Source organism: Petromyzon marinus, chromosome 82 (genome assembly GCF_048934315.1).
Source record: "Petromyzon marinus isolate PM22_M1 ecotype Great Lakes invasive population chromosome 82, UKy_Petmar_22M1.pri1.0, whole genome shotgun sequence".
Classification (NCBI taxonomy): Eukaryota; Metazoa; Chordata; class Hyperoartia; order Petromyzontiformes; family Petromyzontidae; genus Petromyzon; species Petromyzon marinus.
This window is the reverse complement of record NC_133747.1, coordinates 7,438,696-7,463,508: the sequence shown is the minus strand read 5'-3', so window position 1 is coordinate 7,463,508 and position 24,813 is coordinate 7,438,696. Positions and strand designations below refer to the sequence as shown.

The following is a 24,813-nucleotide window of genomic DNA, read 5'->3' as shown; positions in this document are numbered from 1 at the left end:
GCATTTACCGAAACGTCATCCACTAGCAGAGAGAGGTGGGATCAGCTAATTCACTTTCTGCGAGAGAGAGAGAGAGGCGATGGATACGGCGAGAGGTGAGTAGTGTATAGTGTAGTGTAGTAGTGTAGTATATAGTGTAGTGTAGTAGTGTAGTGTAGTAGTGTAGTGTAGTAGTGTAGTGTAGTGTATAGTGTAGTGTAGTAGTGTAGTGTATAGTGTAGTGTATAGTGTAGTGTATAGTGTAGTAGTGTAGTGTATAGTGTAGTGTAGTAGTGTAGTGTATAGTGTAGTGTAGTAGTGTAGTGTAGTGTATAGTGTAGTGTAGTAGTGTAGTGTATAGTGTAGTGTATAGTGTAGTGTATAGTGTAGTAGTGTAGTGTAGTGTATAGTGTAGTGTAGTAGTGTAGTGTATAGTGTAGTGTAGTAGTGTAGTGTAGTGTATAGTGTAGTGTAGTAGTGTAGTGTATAGTGTAGTGTAGTAGTGTAGTGTAGTGTATAGTGTAGTGTAGTAGTGTAGTGTATAGTGTAGTGTAGTAGTGTAGTGTATAGTGTAGTAGTGTAGTGTAGTGTATAGTGTAGTGTAGTAGTGTAGTGTATAGTGTAGTGTAGTAGTGTAGTGTAGTGTATAGTGTAGTGTAGTAGTGTGTATAGTGTAGTGTAGTAGTGTAGTGTAGTAGTGTAGTGTAGTGTATAGTGTAGTGTAGTAGTGTATAGTGTAGTGTAGTAGTGTAGTGTAGTGTATAGTGTAGTGTAGTAGTGTAGTGTATAGTGTAGTGTAGTAGTGTAGTGTATAGTGTAGTAGTGTAGTGTAGTGTATAGTGTAGTGTAGTAGTGTAGTGTATAGTGTAGTGTAGTAGTGTAGTGTAGTGTATAGTGTAGTGTAGTAGTGTAGTGTATAGTGTAGTGTAGTAGTGTAGTGTATAGTGTAGTGTATAGTGTAGTAGTGTAGTAGTGTAGTGTATAGTGTAGTGTATAGTGTAGTGTATAGTGTAGTAGTGTAGTGTATAGTGTAGTGTATAGTGTAGTGTAGTAGTGTAGTGTATAGTGTAGTGTAGTAGTGTAGTGTATAGTGTAGTGTATAGTGTAGTGTATAGTGTAGTGTAGTAGTGTAGTGTATAGTGTATTGTAGTAGTGTAGTGTATAGTGTAGTGTATAGTGTAGTGTATAGTGTAGTGTAGTAGTGTAGTGTATAGTGTAGTGTATAGTGTAGTGTATAGTAGTGTAGTAGTGTAGTGTATAGTGTAGTGTATAGTGTAGTTTATAGTGTAGTGTATAGTGTAGTGTATAGTGTAGTGTAGTAGTGTATAGTGTAGAGTATAGTGTAGTGTATAGTGTAGTGTATAGCTTAGTAGTGTAGTGTATAGTGTAGTGTATAGTGTAGTGTATAGTGTAGTGTGTAGTGTAGTGTAGTAGTGTAGTGTAGTAGTGTAGTGTATATGTGTAGTGTATAGTAGTGTGGTGTATAGTGTGTAGTGTATAGTGTAGTGTATAGTGTAGTGTATAGTGTAGTGTATAGTAGTGTATAGTGTAGTGTATAGTGTAGTGTATAGTAGTGTATAGTGTAGTGTATAGTGTAGTGTATAGTGTAGTGTAGTAGTGTATAGTGTAGTGTATAGTAGTGTATAGTGTAGTGTGTAGCGTAGTGTGTAGTGTAGTGTGTAGTGTAGTGTATAGTGTAGTGTATAGTGTGGTGTATAGTGTAGTGTAGTAGTGTAGTGTAGTAGTGTATAGTGTAGTGTATAGTGTAGTGTATAGTGTGGTGTATAGTGTAGTGTAGTAGTGTAATGTGTAGTGTAGTGTGTAGTGTAGTTTATAGTGTAATGTATAGTGTAGTGTATAGTGTAGGGTATAGTGTAGTAGTGTATAGTAGTGTATAGTAGTGTATAGTGTAGTGTATAGTGTAGTGTATAGTGTAGGGTATAGTTTAGTGTAGTGTATAGTAGTGTATAGTGTAGTGTATAGTAGTGTAGTGTATAGTGTAGGGTATAGTGTAGTGTATAGTATAGTGTATAGTGTAGTGTATAGTGTAGTGTATAGTAGTGTATAGTGTAGTGTATAGTGTAGTGTATAGTGTAGTATATAGTGTAGTGTATAGTAGTGCATAGTGTAGTGTATAGTAGTGTAGTGTATAGTGTAGTGTATAGTGTAGGGTATAGTGTAGTGTATAGTGTAGTGTATAGTGTATAGTAGTGTATAGTGTAGTATATAGTGTAGTGTATAGTAGTGTAAAGTGTAGTGTATAGTGTAGTGTATAGTGTAGTAGTATAGTGTAGTAGTGTGTAGTGTATAGTGTAGTGTATAGTAGTGTATAGTGTAGTGTATAGTAGTGTATAGTGTATAGTGAAGTGTATAGTGTAGTGTATAGTGTAGTGTATAGTGTATATGTATAGTAGTGTAGTGTATAGTGTAGTGTATAGTGTAGTGTATAGTGTAGTGTATCGTATAGTAGTGTATAGTGTAGTGTATAGTGTAGTGTATAGTGTAGTAGTGTGTAGTGTAATAGTATATAGTAGTGTAGTGTATAGTGTAGTAGTGTATATTGTAGTGTATAGTAGTGTAGTGTATAGTGTAGTAGTGTATAGTGTAGTAGTGTATAGTGTAGTGTATAGTGTAGTAGTGTGTAGTGTAGTAGTGTATAGTGTAGTAGTGTGTAGTGTAGTAGTGTAAAGTGTAGTAGTGTATAGTAGTGTAGTGTATAGTGTAGTAGTGTATAGTGTAGTAGTGTATAGTGTAGTGTATAGTGTAGTAGTGTGTAGTGTAGTAGTGTATAGTGTAGTAGTGTATAGTGTGTAGTGTAGTAGTGTATAGTGTAGTGTATAGTGTTGTGTAGTAGTGTATAGTGTAGTAGTGTAGTGTATAGTGTAGTAGTTTATAGTGTAGTGTATAGTGTAGTAGTGTATAGTGTAGTAGTGTATAGTGTAGTAGTGTATAGTGTAGTAGTGTATAGTGTAGTAGTGTATAGTGTAGTGTATAGTGTAGTAGTGTATAGTGTAGTAGTGTATAGTGTAGTAGTGTATAGTGTAGTAGTGTATAGTGTAGTGTATAGTGTAGTAGTGTATAGTGTAGTAGTGTATAGTGTAGTAGTGTATAGTGTAGTAGTGTATAGTGTAGTGTATAGTGTAGTGTATAGTGTAGTGTATAGTGTAGTAGTGTATAGTGTAGTAGTGTATAGTGTAGTGTATAGTGTAGTAGTGTATAGTGTAGTAGTGTATAGTGTAGTGTATAGTGTATAGTATAGTGTAGTAGTGTATAGTGTAGTAGTGTATAGTATAGTAGTGTATAGTGTAGTAGTGTATAGTGTAGTGTATAGTGTAGTGTATAGTGTATGTATAGTGTAGTAGTGTATAGTGTAGTAGTGTATAGTGTAGTGTATAGTGTAGTAGTGTATAGTGTGTAGTGTATAGTGTAGTAGTGTATAGTGTAGTGTATAGTGTAGTGTATAGTGTAGTAGTGTATAGTGTATAGTATAATGTAGAAGTGTATAGTGTAGTAGTGTATAGTGTAGTAGTGTATAGTGTAGTAGTGTATAGTGTAGTGTATAGTGTAGTAGTGTATAGTGTAGTAGTGTATAGTGTAGTAGTGTATAGTGTAGTAGTGTAGTACTGTATAGTGTATAATGTAGTAGAGTATAGTGTACTAGTGTATAGTGTAGTAGTGTATAGTATAGTAGTGTATAGTGTACTAGTGTAGTAGTGTATAGTGTAGTAGTGTATAGTGTAGTAGTGTATAGTGTAGTGTATAGTGTAGTAGTGTATAGTATAGGTAGTGTATAGTGTATAGTATAGTGTAGTAGTGTATAGTGTAGTTTATAGTGTAGTAGTGTATAGTGTAGTGTATAGTATAGTGTAGTAGTGTATAGTGTATAGTATAGTGTAGTAGTGTATAGTGTAGTAGTGTATAGTGTAGTGTATAGTGTAGTAGTGTATAGTGTAGTGTATAGTGTATAGTATAGTGTAGTAGTGTATAGTGTAGTGTATAGTGTAGTAGTGTATAGTATAGTGTAGTGTATAGTGTATAGTATAGTGTAGTAGTGTATAGTGTAGTGTATAGTATAGTGTAGTAGTGTATAGTGTAGTAGTGTATAGTGTAGTAGTGTATAGTGTAGTGTATAGTGTAGTAGTGTATAGTATAGTGTAGTGTATAGTATAGTGTAGTAGTGTATAGTGTAGTGTATAGTGTAGTAGTGTATAGTGTAGTGTATAGTGTAGTGTATAGTATAGTAGTGTATAGTGTAGTGTACAGTGTATAGTATAGTGTAGTAGTGTATAGTGTAGTGTATAGTGTAGTAGTGTATAGTGTAGTGTATAGTGTAGTGTATAGTATAGTAGTGTATAGTGTAGTGTATAGTGTAGTAGTGTATAGTATAGTTTATAGTGTAGTGTATAGTATAGTAGTGTATAGTGTAGTAGTGTATAGTGTAGTGTATAGTGTAGTGTTTAGTGTAGTAGTGTATAGTGTAGTGTATAGTGTAGTGTTTAGTGTAGTAGTGTATAGTGTAGTAGTGTATAGTGTAGTGTATAGTGTAGTGTTTAGTATAGTAGTTATAATGTAGTAGTGTATAGTGTATAGTATAATGTAGTGTATAGTGTAGTAGTGTATAGTGTAGTGTATAGTGTAGTAGTGTATAGTATAGTGTAGTGTATAGTGTATAGTATAGTGTAGTAGTGTATAGTGTAGTGTATAGTGTAGTAGTGTATAGTATAGTGTAGTGTATAGTGTATAGTATAGTGTAGTAGTGTATAGTGTAGTGTATAGTGTATAGTAAAAGTGTAGTAGTGTATAGTGTAGTAGTGTATGTGTAGTATGTATAGTGTAGTGTATAGTGTAGTAGTGTATAGTATAGTGTAGTGTATAGTATAGTGTAGTAGTGTATAGTGTAGTGTATAGTGTAGTAGAGTATAGTGTAGTGTATAGTGTAGTGTATAGTGTATAGTATAGTGTAGTAGTGTATAGTGTAGTGTATAGTGTAGTAGTGTATAGTGTAGTGTATAGTGTAGTGTATAGTATAGTAGTGTATAGTGTAGTGTATAGTGTAGTAGTGTATAGTATAGTGTATAGTGTAGTGTATAGTATAGTAGTGTATAGTGTAGTAGTGTATAGTGTAGTGTATAGTGTAGTGTTTAGTGTAGTAGTGTATATGTATGTATAGTGTTTGTGTAGTAGTGTATAGTGTAGTAGTAGTATATAGTAGTGTATAGTGTAGTGTTTAGTATAGTAGTGTATAATGAAGTAGTGTATAGTGTAGTGTATAGTGTAGTGTTTAGTATAGTAGTGTATAATGTAGTAGTGTATAGTGTATAGTATAATGTAGTATATAGTGTAGTAGTGTATAGTATAGTAGTGTATAGTGTAGTAGTGTATAGTGTAGTAGTGTATAGTGTAGTAGTGTATCGTGTAGTAGTGTATAGTGTAGTGTATAGTATAGTGTAGTAGTGTATAGTGTAGTAGTGTATAGTGTAGTAGTGTATAGTGTAGTAGTGTATAGTGTAGTAGTGTATAGTGTAGTAGTGTATAGTGTAGTAGTGTATAGTATAGTGTAGTAGTGTATAGTATAATGTAGTGTATAGTGTAGTAGTGTATAGTGTAGTAGTGTATAGTGTAGTAGTGTATAGTGTAGTAGTGTATAGTGTAGTAGTGTATAGTGTAGTAGTGTATAGTATAATGTAGTGTATAGTGTAGTAGTGTATAGTGTAGTAGTGTATAGTGTAGTAGTGTATAGTGTAGTAGTGTATAGTGTAGTGTATAGTGTAGTAGTGTATAGTGTAGTAGTGTATAGTGTAGTGTATAGTGTAGTAGTGTATAGTGTAGTAGTGTATAGTGTAGTGTATAGTGTAGTGTAGTGTATAGTGTAGTAGTGTATAGTGTAGTGTAGTGTAGTAGTGTATATTGTAGTAGTGTATAGTGTAGTGTATAGTGTAGTAGTGTATAGTGTAGTAGTGTATAGTGTAGTGTATAGTGTGGTAGTGTATAGTGTAGTAGTGTATAGTGTAGTAGTGTATAGTGTAGTAGTGTATAGTGTAGTAGTGTATAGTGTAGTGTATAGTGTAGTGTATAGTATAGTAGTGTATAGTGTAGTAGTGTATTGTGTAGTGTATAGTGTAGTAGTGTATAGTGTAGTAGTGTATAGTGTAGTGTATAGTGTAGTAGTGTATAGTGTAGTAGTGTATAGTGTAGTAGTGTATAGTATAGTGTAGTAGTGTATAGTGTAGTAGTGTATAGTGTAGTAGTGTAGTAGTGTAGTGTATAGTATAGTGTAGTAGTGTATAGTGTATAGTATAATGTAGTATATAGTGTAGTAGTGTATAGTATAGTGTAGTAGTGTATAGTGTAGTAGTGTATAGTGTAGTAGTGTATAGTGTAGTAGTGTATAGTATAGTGTAGTAGTGTATAGTGTAGTGTAGTAGTGTATTAGTAGTAGTGATAGTAGTGTATAGTGTAGTAGTGTATAGTGTAGTGTAGTAGTGTATAGTGTAGTGTAGTAGTGTATAGTGTAGTAGTGTAGTAGTGTATAGTGTAGTAGTGTATAGTGTAGTAGTGTATAGTGTAGTAGTGTATAGTGTAGTAGTGTATAGTGTAGTAGTGTATAGTGTAGTAGTGTATAGTGTAGTGTATAGTGTAGTAGTGTATAGTGTAGTAGTGTATAGTGTATAGTGTTGTAGTGTATAGTATAGTGTATAGTATAGTGTAGTAGTGTATAGTGTAGTGTATAGTATAGTGTGGTAGTGTATAGTGTAGTAGTGTATAGTGTAGTGTATAGTGTAGTAGTGTATAGTGTAGTAGTGTATAGTGTAGTAGTGTATAGTGTAGTAGTGTATAGTGTAGTAGTGTATAGTGTAGTAGTGTATAGTGTAGTGTATAATGTAGTGTATAGTGTAGTAGTGTATAGTGTAGTGTAGCTTCACAGTGGAGTGGTAATCGGCGTCACCCGGCCTCCCCCAAGCTCACCGTCCTGCTGCTGCTGCTGCTGCCGCCATTGGCCTCGTCATGGCCGGTGAAGACCGCCGATTCGCCGGTGAACACCGCCGATTCGCCGGTGATGAACACCGCCGATTCGCCGGTGAACACCGCCGATTCGCCGGTGAACACCGCCGATTCGCCGGTGAACACCGCCGATTCGCCGGTGATGAACACCGCCGATACGCCGGTGATGACCGCGCCGGCCGGGAGCACGGTGCGTCTGGCATGCCGGTTCGATTGCGGTGGTGCCGGTGGTGCCGGTGGTGCCGGTGAAGGCGGTGAAGGCGGTGAAGGCGGTGGAGGCGGTGGAGGTGGAGGCGGTGGTGGAGGTGGAGGCGGTGGAGGCGGTGGAGGTGGAGGCGGTGGTGGAGGTGGTGGCAATTTGACGGTGCTGTGGGTGAGAGGAGACCACAATGAGGAGGTGAGGAGACACCCCAGGTAGCCTCTAGCAGGGCTGTAGGGGCAAGTGCAGTCACACACAGACACAGACAAAGCTACCCCAGGTAGCCTCTAGCAGAGCTGTAGGGGCAAGTGCAGTCACACACAGACACAGACAAAGCTACCCCCAGGTAGCCTCTAGCAGGGCTGTAGGGGCAAGTGCAGTCACACACAGACACAGACAAAGCTACCCCCAGGTAGCCTCTAGCAGGGCTGTAGGGGCAAGTGCAGTCACACACAGACACAGACAAAGCTACCCCCAGGTAGCCTCTATCGGGGCTGTAGGGGCAAGTGCAGTTACACAGACACAGGCAAAGCTACCCCCAGGTAGCCTCTAGCAGGGCTGTAGGGGCAAGTGCAGTCACACACAGACACAGGCAAAGCTACCCCCAGGTAGCCTCTAGCAGGGCTGTAGGGGCAAGTGCAGTCACACACAGACACAGACAAAGCTCCCCCAGGTAGCCTCTAGCAGGGCTGTAGGGGCAAGTGCAGTTACACAGAGACAGACAAAGCTCCCCCAGGTAGCCTCTAGCAGGGCTGTAGGGGCAAGTGCAGTCGCACAGCACACAGACAAAGCTACCCCAGGTAGCCTTTAGCAGGGCTGTAGGGGCAAGTGCAGTCACACACAGACACAGACAAAGCTCCCACAGGTAGCCTCTAGCAGGGCTGTAGGGGAAAGTGCAGTCACACACAGACACAGACAAAGCTCCCACAGGTAGCCTCTAGCAGGGCTGTAGGGGCAAGTGCAGTTACACACGGACACAGACAAAGCTACCCCCAGGTAGCCTCTAGCAGGGCTGTAGGGGCAAGTGCAGTCACACACAGACACAGGCAAAGCTACCCCCAGGTAGCCTCTAGCAGGGCTGTAGGGGCAAGTGCAGTCACACACAGACACAGACAAAGCTCCCCCAGGTAGCCTCTAGCAGGGCTGTAGGGGCAAGTGCAGTTACACAGAAACACAGACAAAGCTGCCCCAGGTAGCCTCTAGCAGGGCTGTAGGGGCAAGTGCAGTCACACACAGACACAGACAAAGCTACCCCAGGTAGCCTCTAGCAGGGCTGTAGGGGCAAGTGCAGTTACACAGACACAGACAAAGCTACCCCAGGTAGCCTCTAGCAGGGCTGTAGGGGCAAGTGCAGTCACACACAGACACAGGCAAAGCTACCCCAGGTAGCCTCTGACAGGGCTGTAGGGGCAAGTGCAGTCACACACAGACACAGGCAAAGCTACCCCAGGTAGCCTCTGACAGGGCTGTAGGGGCAAGTGCAGTCACACACAGACACAGGCAAAGCTACCCCAGGTCGCCTCTAGCAGGGCTAAGGGCAAGTGCAGTCACACACAGACACAGACAAAGCTCCCCCGGGTAGCCTCTAGCAGGGCTGTAGGGGCAAGTGCAGTCACACACAGACACAGGCAAAGCTCCCCCAGGTAGCCTCTAGCAGGGCTGTAGGGGCAAGTGTAGTCACACACAGACACAGGCAAAGCTACCCCCAGGTAGCCTCTAGCAGGGCTGCAGGGTCAAGTGCAGTTACACAGAAACACAGACAAAGCTGCCCCAGGTAGCCTCTAGCAGGGCTGTAGGGGCAAGTGCAGTCACACACAGACACAGACAAAGCTACCCCAGGTAGCCTCTAGCAGGGCTGTAGGGGCAAGTGCAGTTACACAGACACAGGCAAAGCTACCCCAGGTAGCCTCTGACAGGGCTGTAGGGGCAAGTGCAGTCACACACAGACACAGGCAAAGCTACCCCAGGTAGCCTCTGACAGGGCTGTAGGGGCAAGTGCAGTCACACACAGACACAGGCAAAGCTACCCCAGGTCGCCTCTAGCAGGGCTGTAAGGGCAAGTGCAGTCACACACAGACACAGACAAAGCTACCCCCAGGTAGCCTCTGGCAGGGCTGTAGGGGCAAGTGCAGTTACACACAGACACAGGCAAAGCTACCCCAGGTAGCCTCTGGCAGGGCTGCAGGGGCAAGTGCAGTCACACACAGACACAGGTAAAGCTACCTCAGGTAGCCTCTAGCAGGGCTGTAGGGGCAAGTGCAGTCACACACAGACACAGACAAAGCTACACCCCAGGTAGCCTCTGGCAGGGCTGTAGGGGCAAGTGCAGTCACACACACATATAAAGATACCCCAGGTAGCCTCTAGCAGGGCTGTAGGGGCAAGTGCAGTCACACACAGACACAGAGACAAAGCTACCCTAGGTAGCCTCTAGCAGGGCTGTAGGGGCAAGTGCAGTCACACACAGACACAGGCAAAGGTACCCCAGGTAGCCTCTAGCAGGGCTGTAGGGGCAAGTGCAGTAACACACAGACACAGGCAAAGGTACCCCAGGTAGCCTCTAGCAGGGCTGTAGTGGCAAGTGCAGTCACACACAGACACAGGCAAAGCTACCCCAGGTAGCCTCTAGCAGGGCTGTAGGGGCAAGTGCAGTTACACAGACACAGACAAAGCTCCCCCAGGTAGCCTCTAGCAGGGCTGTAGGGGCAAGTGCAGTCACACACAGACACAGACAACGCTACCCCAGGTAGCCTCTAGCAGGGCTGTAGGGGCAAATGCAGTCACACAGACACAGACAAAGCTCCCCCAGGTAGCCTCTAGCAGGGCTGTAGGGGCAAGTGCTGTTACACAGACACAGACAAAGCTCCCCCAGGTAGCCTCTAGCAGGGCTGTAGGGGCAAGTGCAGTCACACAGACAAAGCTACCCCAGGTAGCCTCTAGCAGGGCTGTAGGGGCAAGTGCAGTTACACAGACACAGACAAAGCTACCCCAGGTAGCCTCTAGCACGGCTGTAGGGACAAGTGCAGTAACACAGACACGGATAAAGCTCCCCCAGGTAGCCTCTAGCAGGGCTGCAGGGGCAAGTGCAGTTAGACAGACACAGAGACAAAGCTCCCCCAGGTAGCCTCTAGCAGGGCTGTAGGGGCAAGTGCTGTTACACAGACACAGACAAAGCTACCCCAGGTAAACTCTAGCAGGGCTGTAGGGGCAAGTGCAGTCACACAGACACAGACAAAGCTACCACAGGTAGCCTCTAGCAGGGCTGTAGGGGCAAGTGCAGTCACACACAGACACAGACAAAGCTACCCTAGGTAGCCTCTAGCAGGGCTGTAGGGGCAAGTGCTGTTACACAGACACAGACAAAGCTACCCCAGGTAGCCTCTAGCAGGGCTGTAGGGGCAAGTGCAGTCACACACAGACACCGACAAAGCTTCCCCAGGTAGCCTCTAGCAGGGCTGTAGGGGCAAGTGTAGTAACACAAACACAGACAAAGCTCCCCCAGGTAGCCTCTAGCAGGGCTGTAGGGGCAAGTGCAGTCACACACAGACACAGACAAAGGTCCCACAGGTAGACTCTAGCAGGGCTGTAGGGGCAAGTGCAGTCACACAGACACAGACAAAGCTCCCCCAGGTAGCCTCTAGCAGGGCTGTAGGGGCAAGTGCAGTCACACAGACACAGACAAAGCTCCCCCAGGTAGCCTCTAGCAGGGGTGTAGGGGCAAGTGCAGTTATAAATACAAAACTAGTAATTTAGAGTAGTATAGTGTAATGTATAGTCTTGTAGTGTATAGTGTAGTGTCTAGTGTAGTGTATAGTGTAGTGTCTAGTGTACTGTCTAGTGTAGTGTATATTGAAGTGTACTGTATAGTGTAGTGTAAAGTGTATATTGTATTATAGTGTAGTGTATAGTGTAGCAGTGTATCGTGTAGTGTATAGTGTAGTGTATAGTATAGTGTAGTAGTGTGTAGTGTACAGTGTAGTGTGTAGTGTATAGTGTAGTGTACAGTGTAGTGTATAGTGTAGTGTACAGTGTGTAGTGTACAGTGTAGTGTACAGTGTAGTGTGTGGTGTACAGTGCAGTGTACAGTGCAGCGTGCAGTGCAGCGTACAGTGTAGTGTACTGTATCGTGTTGAAATATAGGTTCACTGGCTTCACACTGTAACCAGTTCAACCCCGCTCACAATACGCAGCGTCTCAGGCCCCTCCCACTCCCCCCCACTGCTTACTCGACTCCTCCCCCTTTCCTCCTCCCCCCTCCCCCCACTGCTTACTCGACTCCTCCCCCTTTCCCCCTCCCCCCTCCCCACTGCTTACTCGACTCCTCCCCCTTTCCTCCTCCCCCTTCCCCCTCCCCCTCATTACTTACTCGACTCCTCCCCCTTTCCCCCTCCCCCCACTGCTTACTCGACTCCTCCCCCTTTCCTCCTCCCCCTCCCCCCACTGCTTACTCGACTCCTCCCCCTTTCCTCCTCCCCCTCCCCCCACTGCTTACTCGACTCCTCCCCCTTTCCTCCTCCCCCTCCCCACTGCTTACTCGACTCCTCCCCCTTTCCTCTTCCCCCTCCCCCCATTACTTACTCGACTCCTCCCCCTTTTCTCCTCCCCCCATTACTTACTCTAACTCCTCCCCCTTTCCTCTCCCCCCATTACTCTAACTCCTCCCCCTCCTCCTCCCCCCATTACTTACTCTAACTCCTCCCCCTTTCCTCCTCCTCCCCCCATTACTCTAACTCCTCCCCCTTTCCTCCTCCTCCCCCCATTACTCTAACTCCTCCCCCTTTCCTCCTCCCCCCATTACTCTAACTCCTCCCCCCTTTCCTCCTCCCCCTCCCCCCATTACTTACTCTAACTCCTCCCCCTTTCCCCCACTCCCCCCATTACTCTAACTCCTCCCCCTTTCCTCCTCCTCCCCCCATTACTCTAACTCCTCCCCCTTTCCCTCCTCCCCATTACTCTAACTCCTCCCCCTTTCCTCCTCCCCCTCCCCCCATTACTTACTCTAACTCCTCCCCCTTTCCCCCACTCCCCCCATTACTCTAACTCCTCCCCCTTTCCTCCTCCCCCATTACTCTAACTCCTCCCCCTTTCCCCTCCCCCCACTGCTTACTCGACTCCTCCCCCTTTCCTCCTCCCCCCTCCCCTGCCCCCCTGCTTACTCGACTCCTCCCCCTTTCCTCCTCCCCTCCCCAAGGCCCATTACTTACTCTAACTCCTCCCCCTTTCCCTCCTCCCCCATTACTCTAACTCCTCCCCCTTTCCCCTCCCCCTCCCCCCATTACTTACTCTAACTCCTCCCCCTTTCCTCCTCCCCCCATTACTCTAACTCCTCCCCCTTTCCTCCTCCCCCCATTGCTCTACCTCCTCCCCCTTTCCTCCTCCCCCCATTACTTACTCTAACTCCTCCCCCTTTCCCCCTCCTCCCCCCCCATTACTGGTGATACACCTCCTCCCCCCCTCCCCCTTTCCCCACTACTTACTCTGAACTCCTCCCCCTTTTCTCCTCCTCCTCCCCCCCATACTCTAACTCCTCCCCTTTCCCATACACAACTCACATTCCCCCCCCATTACTCTAACCTCCCCCTTTCCCCCTCCTCCCCCCATTACTCTAACTCCTCCCCCCTCCCCCTTTCCCCACTACTTACTCTAACTCCTCCCCCTTTTCTCCTCCTCCTCCCCCATTACTCTAACTCCTCCCCTTTCCCCATTACTTACTCTAACTCCTCCCCCCTTTCCTCCTCCCCCCATTACTCTAACTCCTCCCCCTTTCCTCCTCCCCCTCCCCCCATTACTCTAACTCCTCCCCCTTTCCTCCTCCCCCCATTACTCTAACTCCTCCCCCTTTCCTCCTCCCCCCATTACTCTAACTCCTCCCCCTTTCCTCCTCCCCCCCATTACTTACTCTAACTCCTCCCCCTTTCCTCCTCCCCCCATTACTCTAACTCCTCCCCCTTTCCTCCTCCCCCCCTTCCCCCATTACTCTAACTCCTCCCCCTTTCCTCCCCCATTACTCTAACTCCTCCCCCTTTCCTCCTCCCCCCATTACTCTAACTCCTCCCCCTTTCCCTCTCCCCCCATTACTCTAACTCCTCCTCCTTTCCCCACTACTTACTCTAATTCCTCCCCCTTTCCTCCCCCCCTCCCCCCATTACTCTAACTCCTCCCCCTTTCCTCCTCCCCCTCCCCCCATTACTCTAACTCCTCCCCCTTTCCTCCTCCCCCCATTACTCTAACTCCTCCCCCTTTCCTCCTCCCCCCATTACTTACTCTAACTCCTCCCCCTTTCCTCCTCCCCCCATTACTCTAACTCCTCCCCCTTTCCTCCTCCCCCCCTTCCCCCATTACTCTAACTCCTCCCCCTTTCCTCCCCCATTACTCTAACTCCTCCCCCTTTCCTCCTCCCCCCATTACTCTAACTCCTCCCCCTTTCCTCCTCCCCCCATTACTCTAACTCCTCCCCCTTCCCCCCTCCTCCCATTACTCTAACTCCTCCCCCTTTCCTCTTCCCCCCTCCCCCCATTACTCTAACTCCTCCCCCTTCCCCCCTCCCCCATTACTCTAACTCCTCCCCCTTTCCCCCCCTACTCCTCCCCTCCCCTCCCACAGCTGATCTCGTGGTCCACGTCCTCGGCCTCCCGTGGGCCCAGCCACCCGCGAGTGTCTTGGGCCGGCGAGCCCTCGGCCTGCGACGCCTCCATCTTGCTGGAGCGGACGCGGGCGTCCGACTCCGGCAGCTACCGCTGCCTGGTGGTGGTGGTGGTGGCAGAGGAGGAGGAGGCCGTCACCGGCGGCGGCGGCGGCGGTGACGGCGGCCGGGGAGTCAACGGCGCTGTGAAGCTGGTCGTCGTGCCGGCGAACGGTGGGTGGGTGGGTGGGCGTGGGCGTTGTTGTTGGTGTGGTGGGTGGAGGGTGGAGGGTGGGTGGGTGGGTGGGTGGTGTGGTGGGTGTGGTGGGTGGTGTGGGTGGGTGGGTGGGTGTTAGTGTAGGGCGGTGTGGTGGGTGGGTGGTGTGGGTGGGTGGGTGGGCGTTGTTGTTGGTGTGGTGGGTGGAGGGTGGAGGGTGGGTGGGTGTTAGTGTAGGGCGGTGTGGTGGGTGGGTGGGTGGTGGTGTGGGTGGGTGGGTGGGTGGTGTGGTGGGTGGGTGGGTGGCTGGGTGGGTGGGTGGCTGGGTGGGTGGGTGGTGGTGTGGGTGGGTGGGTGGGTGGTGTGGTGGGTGGGTGGGTGGCTGGGTGGGTGGGTGGCTGGGTGGGTGGGTGGGTGGCTGGGTGGGTGGGTGGTTTGGTGGGTGGGTGTGCTGTCCACAGCTCTCTCCTTCATCCACAGCTCTCTCCTCCTTCACCCACAGCTCTCTCCTTCACCCACAGCTCTCTCCTTCACCCACAGCTCTCTGCTTCATCCACAGCTCTCTGCTTCATCCACAGCTCTCTGCTCCTTCACCCACAGCTCTCTCCTTCACCCACAGCTCCCTCCTTCATCCACAGCTCTCTCCTTCACCCACAGCTCTCTCCTCCTTCACCCACAGCTCCCTCATCCTTCACCCACAGCTCTCTCCTCCTTCATCCACAGCTCTCTCCTTCACCCACAGCTCTCTCCTTCACACACAGCTCTCTCCTTCATCCACAGCTCTTTCCTTCACCCACAGCTCTCTCCTTCACCCACAGCTCTCTCCTTCACCCACAGCTCTCTCCTTCACCCACAGCTCTCTCCTCCTTCACCCACAGCTCTCTCCTTCATCCACAGCTCCCTCCTTCACCCACAGCTCTCTCCTCCTTCACCCACAGCTCTCTCCTTCACACACAGCTCTCTCCTTCACCCACAGCTCCCTCCTTCACACACAGCTCTCTCCTTCATCCACAGCTCTCTCCTTCACCCACAGTTCTCTCCTTCACCCACAGCTCTCTCCTTCACCCACAGCTCTCTCCTTCACCCACAGCTTCCTCCTTCATCCACAGCTCTCTCCTTCACCCACAGCTCTCTCCTTCACCCACAGTTCTCTCCTTCACCACACAGCTCTCTCCTTCACCCACAGCTCTCTCCTTCACTCACAGTTCTCTCCTTCACCCACAGCTCTCTCCTCATTCACCCACAGCTCTCTCCTTCACCCACAGTTCTCTCCTTCACCCACAGCTCCCTCCTTCACCCACAGCTCCCTCCTTCATCCACAGCTCTCTCCTTCATCCACAGCTCTCTCCTCATTCATCCACAGCTCTCTCCTTCACACACAGCTCTCTCCTTCACACACAGCTCTCTCCTTCATCCACAGCTCTCTTCTTCATCCACAGCTCTCTCCTCCTTCACCCACAGCTCTCTCCTTCATCCAAAGCTCTCTCCTTCACACACAGCTCTCTCCTTCACCCACAGCTCTCTCCTTCATCCACAGCTCTCTCATCCTTCACACACAGCTCTCTCCTTCACCCACAGCTCTCTCCTTCACCCACAGCTCTCTCCTTCTCTCCGTGCACAACTCCACGCGTCTATAACTCTGCGCGTGTCTGCCTGTGCGCGCGTCTGCCCGTGCGCGCGTCTGCCTGTGCGTGTGTCTCTCTCTGTGCGTGTCTCTCCGCGTGTCTCCGAGTGTGTCTCTGAGTCTGCCTGTTGCGCGTGTCTGTGCGCGGGACGTGTTAGATTTGCCAAGGGAACGGTGGCCCGGCGTCCCACGCGCTGTGAACGTGTCTCTGACGGTGGGGGAGTGCGTGGGGATCGCGGCTTGCCTCATCGCTGGCATCATCATCGCTGTCCGCTGTTACAACACTTGGGACGGCAAGGTCGTACAGGAGGAGGAGTTTGGTGTCTTTCTGCGTGTGGTGTGTGTCTGTGTGTCTGTGTGTGTCTGTCTGTGTGCGGCTGCTTTATTGACCTGGTCAAGGCACTGTGATGCCATCAGTAGGCCTGGGCTCTGGGTCGTTCTTCGGTGCTTTTGGTTTTGCCTGACACCCCTCTGCTCGCGATCATTAAGGACCTTCGTGATGGTGAGAGGGGCCCCGGGTAAAACTACGTGGCCGGGAGTCGGAGCCATTCCCCCGTACACCTTGGGGTGCGACAGGGATGTCCTCTGGCTCCCACATTATTTAACGTCTATTTTGACCACGTAGTTCGAGAAGCCTTCGATAGCTGTACCGGGGGAATCTCCATCTGGTACAGATATAATGGGAGGCTAATCGACGCCCGGGTGCGGTCAAGGGATGGCTCCCTATTGCTCAACCACGTTATGTATGCCGATGATTTGGTAATAGCTGCTCATTCAGAGGAGGAGTTGGAGACGCTGCTGCTGAGACTGGAGCGTGCCACTAAGAGATGGGGCCTTATCATCAGCCCCACCAAAACTAAGCACCTGCCTGGGTATTTTGTAACATCGGACACTCCACCCCCACAACTCCCAATCGGTGATGGGGCAGTTGTGGAGAGAGTTGGAGAGTTTCCCATACCTGGGCAGTGTGCTTATGACCGGCTCCAGTTTAACAGCAGAGGTCTCACTCCGAATCAGTCGAGCGGCAATATCTTTTCATCGGTTGCGTAACGCTGTGTGAAAGCTACCTGGTCTGTCGCTCTGCACTAAGCTTCAGGTCTTCTCGGCCACGGTCATTCCCTCACTTCTCTATGCTTGCGAAACGTGAACCCCCTTAATGGAACATCTTCGCCGGTTAGAAACATTTAGGCTAGCCTGCTTACGATCCATCTGGGTTTAACCAGGCTGGATTGTGTGAGGAGCTCACAAATCTTTGAAAGATCTGGGCAAGGTCCCATCGGTGAGCTACTCCGGCAGGCAAGGCTGCATTGGCTGGGTCATATAGCCCGCATGCCCAGCCACTGCATGCCAAAACAGCTTTTGATCGGACGGATCGAGGGGGCTAAACGGGCACGGCACGGGCTAGAGAAGAGATGGAGTAACGTGGTACAGGAGGATGTGGAGCTGAGTGGACTTGCCGATGACTGGTACCAGTGGTGTCAAGATCGGCCTCTGTGGAGGAGGCTCGTGAAGGACGCTGCTGGGCAGTTGGAGGCAGTCGCCCTCCAACAACAACGGAAGGCAGAGGAGCGACGCTCACAACAACGAGTGGAGTGCCGGGTGGCTAAAGCACAGCAGGTTGGCATAGTAAGGGGCACAGGTGGTGCATCAGCCAGTGATCTCAGTCATCTCAGTCAGTCGACCCGTGGCACCTGGGTCTGCCCCGTGACCTCCTGCCAGCGGGCGTTCGACACTTCACGTGATAGCCTCAAAGTGCACATGGCCTGGCACAAGCGTTGTGGTGACGTCACCGCCACTTAGTGGTGAATGGCGGTTGTTGTTGTCGTGTGACTGTGTGTGTGTCTGTGTGTATGTGTCTGTGTGTGTGTCTGTGTGTGGCTCTTCTTTTGAACAAAAGAATGAAGGGGGCGTGGGAGCGTAGCAGTGAGGTGTGGGAAGCTGTAAGTCCCAGGCTACTTTGGGCTCGCCTTCCCATCAACCGGAGGCGAGGAATGGTGGTCGTGGTTGCTTATGCCCCTACCGAAGATGAACATCCGTGGAGGCATGCAGGCAAAGCCGATGAGTCAGATGCCTTCTATGACCTCCTGTCACAGGTGCTGGCTAAAGTGGCCCCTCGGGATAGAGTCATCATGTTGGGTGACTTCAATGCCCGAGTTGGTCATGATACTGGCACCTGGTCTGGAGTGATTGGAGGGCATGGGCCAGATCAGCTCAATAACAACGGTAGGAGGCTGCTAGATTTTTGTGCAGCCCATGGGCTTGTAATTACCAACACGTTGTTCCGGCATCGGCGCATCCACACATCATGGATGCATGCCAAGTCCAAGCAAGAACATCTGCTGGACTACATAGTGACGGACCAGTGGATGCGAACCCATGTCCTTGACACCAGGACCTACCGTGGAGCTGATCTGCCCTCTGACCATCGACAAGTCATCTGTAAGATGCGCCTGCCATTCTTCCACTCCGGTGGTGGGTCTACACCCAGGACCCCATTCCAACCTAAAGTGGCCTGGTCTCAGTTATCTGATGAAAGTTGCAAGCGAGAATTTCATCATCGCTTGCGGCTGGGATTGGCATCGTCCCTGACTCCTCCTGATGTCGAGGGTAAATGGGCGAGGTTTAGGACTGTGACTCATGCAGCTGCAATGGCTGCTTTGGGTACGCGGTCCAGACCTCCCCAGAGACCCTGGCTGACCGAGGAGGTGTTCAGGATGGTTGAGAAAAAGCGACAGGCCCACTGTCATCGGCTACAGAATCCCACGTTGGAGAATGAGGAGGCTTACCGCAGCCTTCGCTCGGAGGTTCGGAGAGCCGTGAGGCACTGCAAGGATGGGTGGTGGTCGCGGGTTGCTGAGGAGATGGAGTCTGCCTCAGTGGCCGTGATCACAAATCTCTATTTAACTCCATCAAAAAAGTAACCTGCAGCTCCACACCTATTACCATCATTAGGGGGAAAAAACGGTGATCCAATCTCCGACCACCAGGAAGAGGTTTGCAGATTTGTTGAGCATTTCTGTGAGGTCCAGGGGGAGGGAAAATCCCTCAGCCAGGAAAACATCGTGGCACAAAGTGAGGATGACCCTGCTGAGGCTGATCACATAGTTCATGAAGCCTTCAATAGCTGTACCGGGGGAATCTCCATTTGGTACAGATATAATGGGAGGCTGATCGATGCCCGGGTGCGGTCAAAAGATGGCTCCCTATTGCTCAACCACGTTATGTATGCCGATGATTTGTTAATTGCTGCTCATTCAGAGGAGGAGTTGGAGATGTTGCTGCTGAGACTGGAACGTGCCACTAAGAGATGGGGCCTTACCATCAGCCCCACCAAAACTAAGCACCTGCCTGGGTATTTTGTACCATCGGACACTCCACCACCACAACTCCCAATCGGTGATGGGGCAGCTGTGGAGAGAGTGGAGAGTTTCCCATACCTGGGCAGTGTGCTTATGACTGGCTCCAGTTTAACAGCAGAGGTCTCACTCCGAATCAGTCGAGCGGCAATATCTTTTCATCGGTTGCGTAACGCTGTGTGGAAGCTACCTGGTCTGTCGCTCCGCACTAAGCTTCAGGTCTTCTCGGCCACGGTCATTCCCTCCCTTCTCTACGCTTGCGAAACGTGGACCCCCCTAATGGAACATCTTCGCCGGTTAGAAACATTTAGGCTGGCCTGCCTACGATCCATCCTGGGTTTAACCAGACTGGATTGTGTGAGGAGCTCACAAATCCTTGAAAGATCTGGGCAGGGTCCCATCGGTGAGCTCCTCCGGCAGGCAAGGCTGCGATGGCTGGGTCATGTAGCCCGCATGCCCAGCCACCGCATGCCGAAGCAGCTTTTGTTTGGCCGGATTGAGGGGGCTAAGCGGGCGCGGCACGGGCTAGAGAAGAGATGGAGTGATGTGGTACAGGAGGACGTGGAGCTGAGTGGACTTGCCGATGACTGGTACCAGCGGTGTCAAGATCGGCCTCTGTGGAGGAGGCTCGTGAAGGATGCTACTGGGCAGTTGGAGGCAGTCGCCCTCCAACAACAACGGAGGGCGGAGGAGCGACGCTCACAACAACGAGCGGAGCGCCGGGTGGCTAAAGCACAGCAGGTTGGCACAGTAGGTGGCACAGGTGGTGCATCAGCCAGTCATCTCAGTCAGTCGACCCGTGGCACCTGGGTCTGCCCAGTGACCTCCTGCCAGCGGGCGTTCGACACTTCACGTGGCCTCACGGTGCACATAGCCTGGCACAAGCGTCGTGGTGACGTCACCGCCACTTAGTGGCGAATGGCGGTTGTTGTATATGTGTGTGTGTCTGTGTGTGTGTGTGTATATATGTGTGTGTGTATATATGTCTATGTGTGTATCTGTGTGTGTCTATGTATGTATATCTGTGTCTGTATATCTGCGTCTGTATATCTGTGTGTGTATATGTGTGTGTGTATATATATCTGTGTGTGTGTGTCTGTGTGTGTGTCTGTGTGTGTGTATATATGTATCTGTGTGTGTGTCTGTGTGTGTATATCTGTGTGTCTGTGTGTGTGTCTGTGTGTATATCTGTGTGTGTGTGTATATGTGTGTGTGTGTATATATCTGTGTGTGTGTCTGTGTGTCTATGTGTGTGTATATATGTGTCTGTGTGTGTGTGTGTATATATCTGTGTGTGTCTGTGTGTGTGTATATATATGTGTGTGTGTGTATATATCTGTGTGTCTATGTGTGTGTGTATATATATGTGTGTGTATATGTGTGTGTGTCTATGTGTGTGTATATATGTGTGTCTGTGTGTGTGTCTGTGTGTGTATATCTGTGTGTCTGTGTGTGTGTCTGTGTGTGTATATCTGTGTGTGTATATGTGTGTGTATATATCTGTGTGTGTGTGTCTGTGTGTCTATGTGTGTGTATATATATGTGTGTGTGTCTGTGTGTGTATATATATGTGTCTGTGTGTGTGTATATATATGTGTGTGTGTGTATATATCTGTGTGTCTATGTGTGTGTGTATATATATGTGTGTGTATATGTGTGTGTGTCTATGTGTGTGTATATATGTGTGTCTGTGTGTGTGTCTGTGTGTGTATATCTGTGTGTCTGTGTGTGTGTCTGTGTGTGTATATCTGTGTGTGTATATGTGTGTGTATATATCTGTGTGTGTGTGTCTGTGTGTCTATGTGTGTGTATATATATGTGTGTGTGTCTGTGTGTGTATATATATGTGTCTGTGTGTGTGTCTGTGTGTATATATCTGTGTGTGTGTGTATATCTGTGTGTGTGTGTATATATCTGTGTGTGTGTATATCTGTGTGTGTATATATCTGTGTGTATATATATCTGTGTGTGTGTGTATATATCTGTGTGTATATATCTGTGTGTGTGTGTCTCTGTGTGTGTGTGTAACAGAAGCGCGTGCCGGCCACGCTGAAGGGCGTCCTCCAGATCTTGAAGACGTCCAAACCAGTGGATGCTCCCTCGGAGGAGAGCGCTCAAACCCTTGTCTGAATTCTCCCCGCGTTAGTCGTGGGCCGTAGGCCTCTCCGCGTCCTGCGGTGCCACAATGAGGTTCTAAAAAGTGTTGACAGGAGGGGAGCCGGTGGCTGGTAGCGGCTGGAAGTTAGCGTCAGCGTCAACCGGACGCAAAGCACTACTGCTGCAAGCGACCAGATTGTTAAAACGATTTAAAAAAACAAAAACATTTCCATATGTCTCAGGAGTAACTGACAAATTAGCCCGCGTGTGTTTTTTTGCAAAAGCAAAACGTTACAGTGAGATTTGGTACAGTTACACAAAAAATCAAAAACTAGTATCTTGCACTAAAGACGCATTACCTAAACTATCAACAGGAGGTGCGTATCGGATTAATTGTCCATTTGGCAGCTGCTACATTGGGCAGACGGGACGTGACATCAGCGTAAGACTAAAAAGAACATCAGAGAAATATTAAATTATCTCAAACACAACCTGTCGGCAGTGGCAGAACATGCTTGTCAACAAGGACGCCCAATTGATTTTGACAATGTTGCAGCGGTGTGTGAAACGAATCATTACTGGCAAAGACTAATTAGAGAATCCATTTGAAATTGAGAGGGACGAGAATAACTTTAATCGCTCTGACAGCTACAGGCTTAGTGCGGCCTGGAAGCGTATTGTTGTTAAATAACACACGTTACACTTTGATTTAAAGAATTACTAATCTACAACTCATTACTAATCATAACCAATGACTGATTACTACTCGATTATATAATTACAATACCCCCCTCCGCCTCTAATCACTGCACCTGATATGAGTTACGTGATGACGTCACCCTGCTGCTGCTCCATATAAAACCGGGAGCAAGTGGAGAGGGAAATTTGAAATTTGAGGGCGCTTTGTTTCCTCTCACACAGCTTAAAGGTCGCGATCTGAACGTGGCTCTTTCACTCCAGCGCTGTCCTACCAGACAGTCTCGCCCCCTTCACCTGATGAAGGCCGCTTGTGTTGTTGTGGCCGAAACGTCTCATGAGAATTTTATTGTCGTGTTATTTTATTTTATCAATTTATAATTTTATTCTCATTCTACGTGGTGGTGGTGGTGGTGGTGGTGACTTTACCGAAAGAACCAAAGAAGATGAATCATTGCAGTCACGAAAGCTTTAAATCGAAATTTAGAGGGAGCGTGTTATTTTGCACGGCTTGCAACCAAAAACTTGGGAATGTTTGCACGAGGCTTTTCCTCTTTCCCCCCTCGCCCCACCCGTCTTCTTCACTCCAACGCTGTCCTCGTGACAGCACGGTCCCCCCTTCACCTGACGGAGGCCACGCGTGTTGAGGCCGTGAACATCGCGATTTCCGCCGTTCTAATTTTTTGTTTTTGCACCAACGTGGGTTGACTTCGCCGAACGGAGGGAGCGCTGTGTCCTACCAGACAGTCTCGCTCCCTTCACCTGATGAAGGCCGCTTGTGTTGTGTGCCGAAACGTCTCGTGAGAATATTATTGTTGTGTTATTTTATTTTATCAATTTATTATTTTATTATCATTCTACGTGGTGGTGGTGGTGGTGGTGGTGACTTTACCGAAAGAACCAAAGAAGAAGTGGAGAGGGCTTTACCATTCTGACGAATTGCCCGACGGCGATGCTGGTGATGTATTTACCAGCGAAACGTCACGGTACAACTCAAACTGTAAATGTTGTAGAGATTTACTCTTCAACAACACACCGGTGGTGGGCTAAAGTAGTGAAACTATTTTTTTAGTCTTTTGTCAACGTGACACTTTTTTTTTTTGCTGATTGGCCGTGTCGGGTGGTGGAGGGTTACGACAACATTTATAAATAAACGCGATCATTTAAAATAGCTTTCTGTATTTCGTTTGTTATATTTAGCGCTTTTGGCTACCCACGGTGCGAAATAAGTTCAATATTCACGCTGCATTTTACAATACACTGTATACTACGCACTACCCTGTGCATTACAAAACACGGCATTATACACCACTGTACACTACACCACTAAACTAAATCGAAAACGCAAGAAATTATTGTAAAATTTATAAATAAACGCGATCTAACCCACAAAAACCTTCATTATGAATAAACAGAACGTGTTAAAAACAAATCGCCCCGCGTTGAACGGAGCTTTGGGCCCCACCTTTCAACAAGGGCAGCAAAAGGCATTTACACAGCAGGGCGATTTAACGAGTGATTTGGACGATACGAAGCACCTTCTGTAACTCCCGGGCAACAAAGTGGGCCATCTAATGGTTGGTGATGGGGGGGAAATGTGGTCACCAGTCACCAGTCCACTCACACTCACAGCTGACTCCCCCTGTCACTACGTCACGTGGTCACCAGTCCACTCACACTCACAGCTGACTCCCCCTGTCGCTACGTCACGTGGTCACCAGTCCACTCACACTCACAGCTGACTCCCCCTGTCACTACCTCACGTGGGCCACCAGTCCACCCACACTCACAGCTGACTCCCCCTGTCGCTACGTCACGTGGCCACCAGTCCACTCACACTCACAGCTGACTCCCCCTGTCGCTACGTCACGTGGCCACCAGTCCACTCACACTCACAGCTGACTCCCCCTGTCACTACGTCACGTGGTCACCAGTCCACTCACACTCACAGCTGACTCCCCCTGTCACTACGTCACGTGGTCACCAGTCCACTCACACTGCAAGCTGACTCCCCCTGTCACTACGTCACGTGGTCACCAGTCCACTCACACTCACAGCTGACTCCCCCTGTCACTACCTCACGTGACCACCAGTCCACTCACACTCACAGCTGACTCCCCCTGTCGCTACGTCACGTGGTCACCAGTCCACTCACACTCACAGCTGACTCCACCTGTCGCTACGTCACGTGGCCACCAGTCCACTCACACTCACAGCTGACTCCCCCTGTCGCTACGTCACGTGGTCACCAGTCCACTCACACTCACAGCTGACTCCCCCTGTCGCTACGTCACGTGGCCACCAGTCCACTCACACTCACAGCTGACTCCCCCTGTCACTACGTCACGTGGCCACCAGTCCACTCACACTCACAGCTGACTCCCCCTGTCGCTACCTACCGTGGTCACCAGTCCACTCACACTCACAGCTGACTCCCCCTGTCACTACGTCACGTGGTCACCAGTCTACTCACACTCACAGCTGACTCCCCCTGTCACTACGTCACGTGGTCACCAGTCCACTCACACTCACAGCTGACTCCCCCTGTCGCTACGTCACGTGGTCACCAGTCCACTCACACTCACAGCTGACTCCCCCTGTCGCTAGGTCACGTGGTCACCAGTCCACTCACACTCACAGCTGACTCCCCCTGTCGCTACGTCACGTGGTCACCAGTCCACTCACACTCACAGCTGACTCCCCCTGTCACTACGTCACGTGGTCACCAGTCCACTCACACTGCAAGCTGACTCCCCCTGTCACTACGTCACGTGGTCACCAGTCTACTCACATTCACAGCTGACTCCCCTGTCACTACGTCACGTGACCACCAGTCCACTCACACTCACAGCTGACTCCCCCTCTCGCCACGTCACTTGGTGACTAGTCCACTCACACTCACAGCTGACTCCCCCTGTCACTACGTCACGTGGTCACCAGTCCACTCACACTCACAGCTGACTCCCCCTGTCACTACCTCACGTGACCACCAGTCCACTCACACTCACAGCTGACTCCCCC

At 48.7% G+C, this 24,813-nt stretch overlaps 1 protein-coding gene and 1 long non-coding RNA gene across 3 annotated transcripts in view; both read left to right on the top strand.

Annotated features, from left to right (window-relative positions):
• LOC116958750 (uncharacterized) overlaps window positions 1–3,304 on the top strand; it is a 17,098-nt gene extending 13,794 nt beyond the window's left edge. For both annotated transcript variants that reach the window (XR_012931252.1, XR_012931251.1), the window contains exon 5: window positions 1–3,304. This exon is cut by the window's left edge and continues 41 nt beyond it. This is a non-coding gene — a long non-coding RNA (uncharacterized LOC116958750).
• A 3,641-nt stretch (window positions 3,305–6,945) lies between these two features.
• LOC142907747 (uncharacterized) lies at window positions 6,946–22,963 on the top strand. Its single transcript, XM_076057471.1, has 4 exons — window positions 6,946–7,378; window positions 13,784–14,036; window positions 15,802–15,941; window positions 21,031–22,963. The coding sequence occupies exons 1-4, from the start codon at window positions 7,037–7,039 to the stop codon at window positions 21,127–21,129; spliced, it is 834 nt and encodes a 277-aa protein (XP_075913586.1). The 5' UTR covers window positions 6,946–7,036; the 3' UTR covers window positions 21,130–22,963.
• Window positions 22,964–24,813: the final 1,850 nt, after the last annotated feature.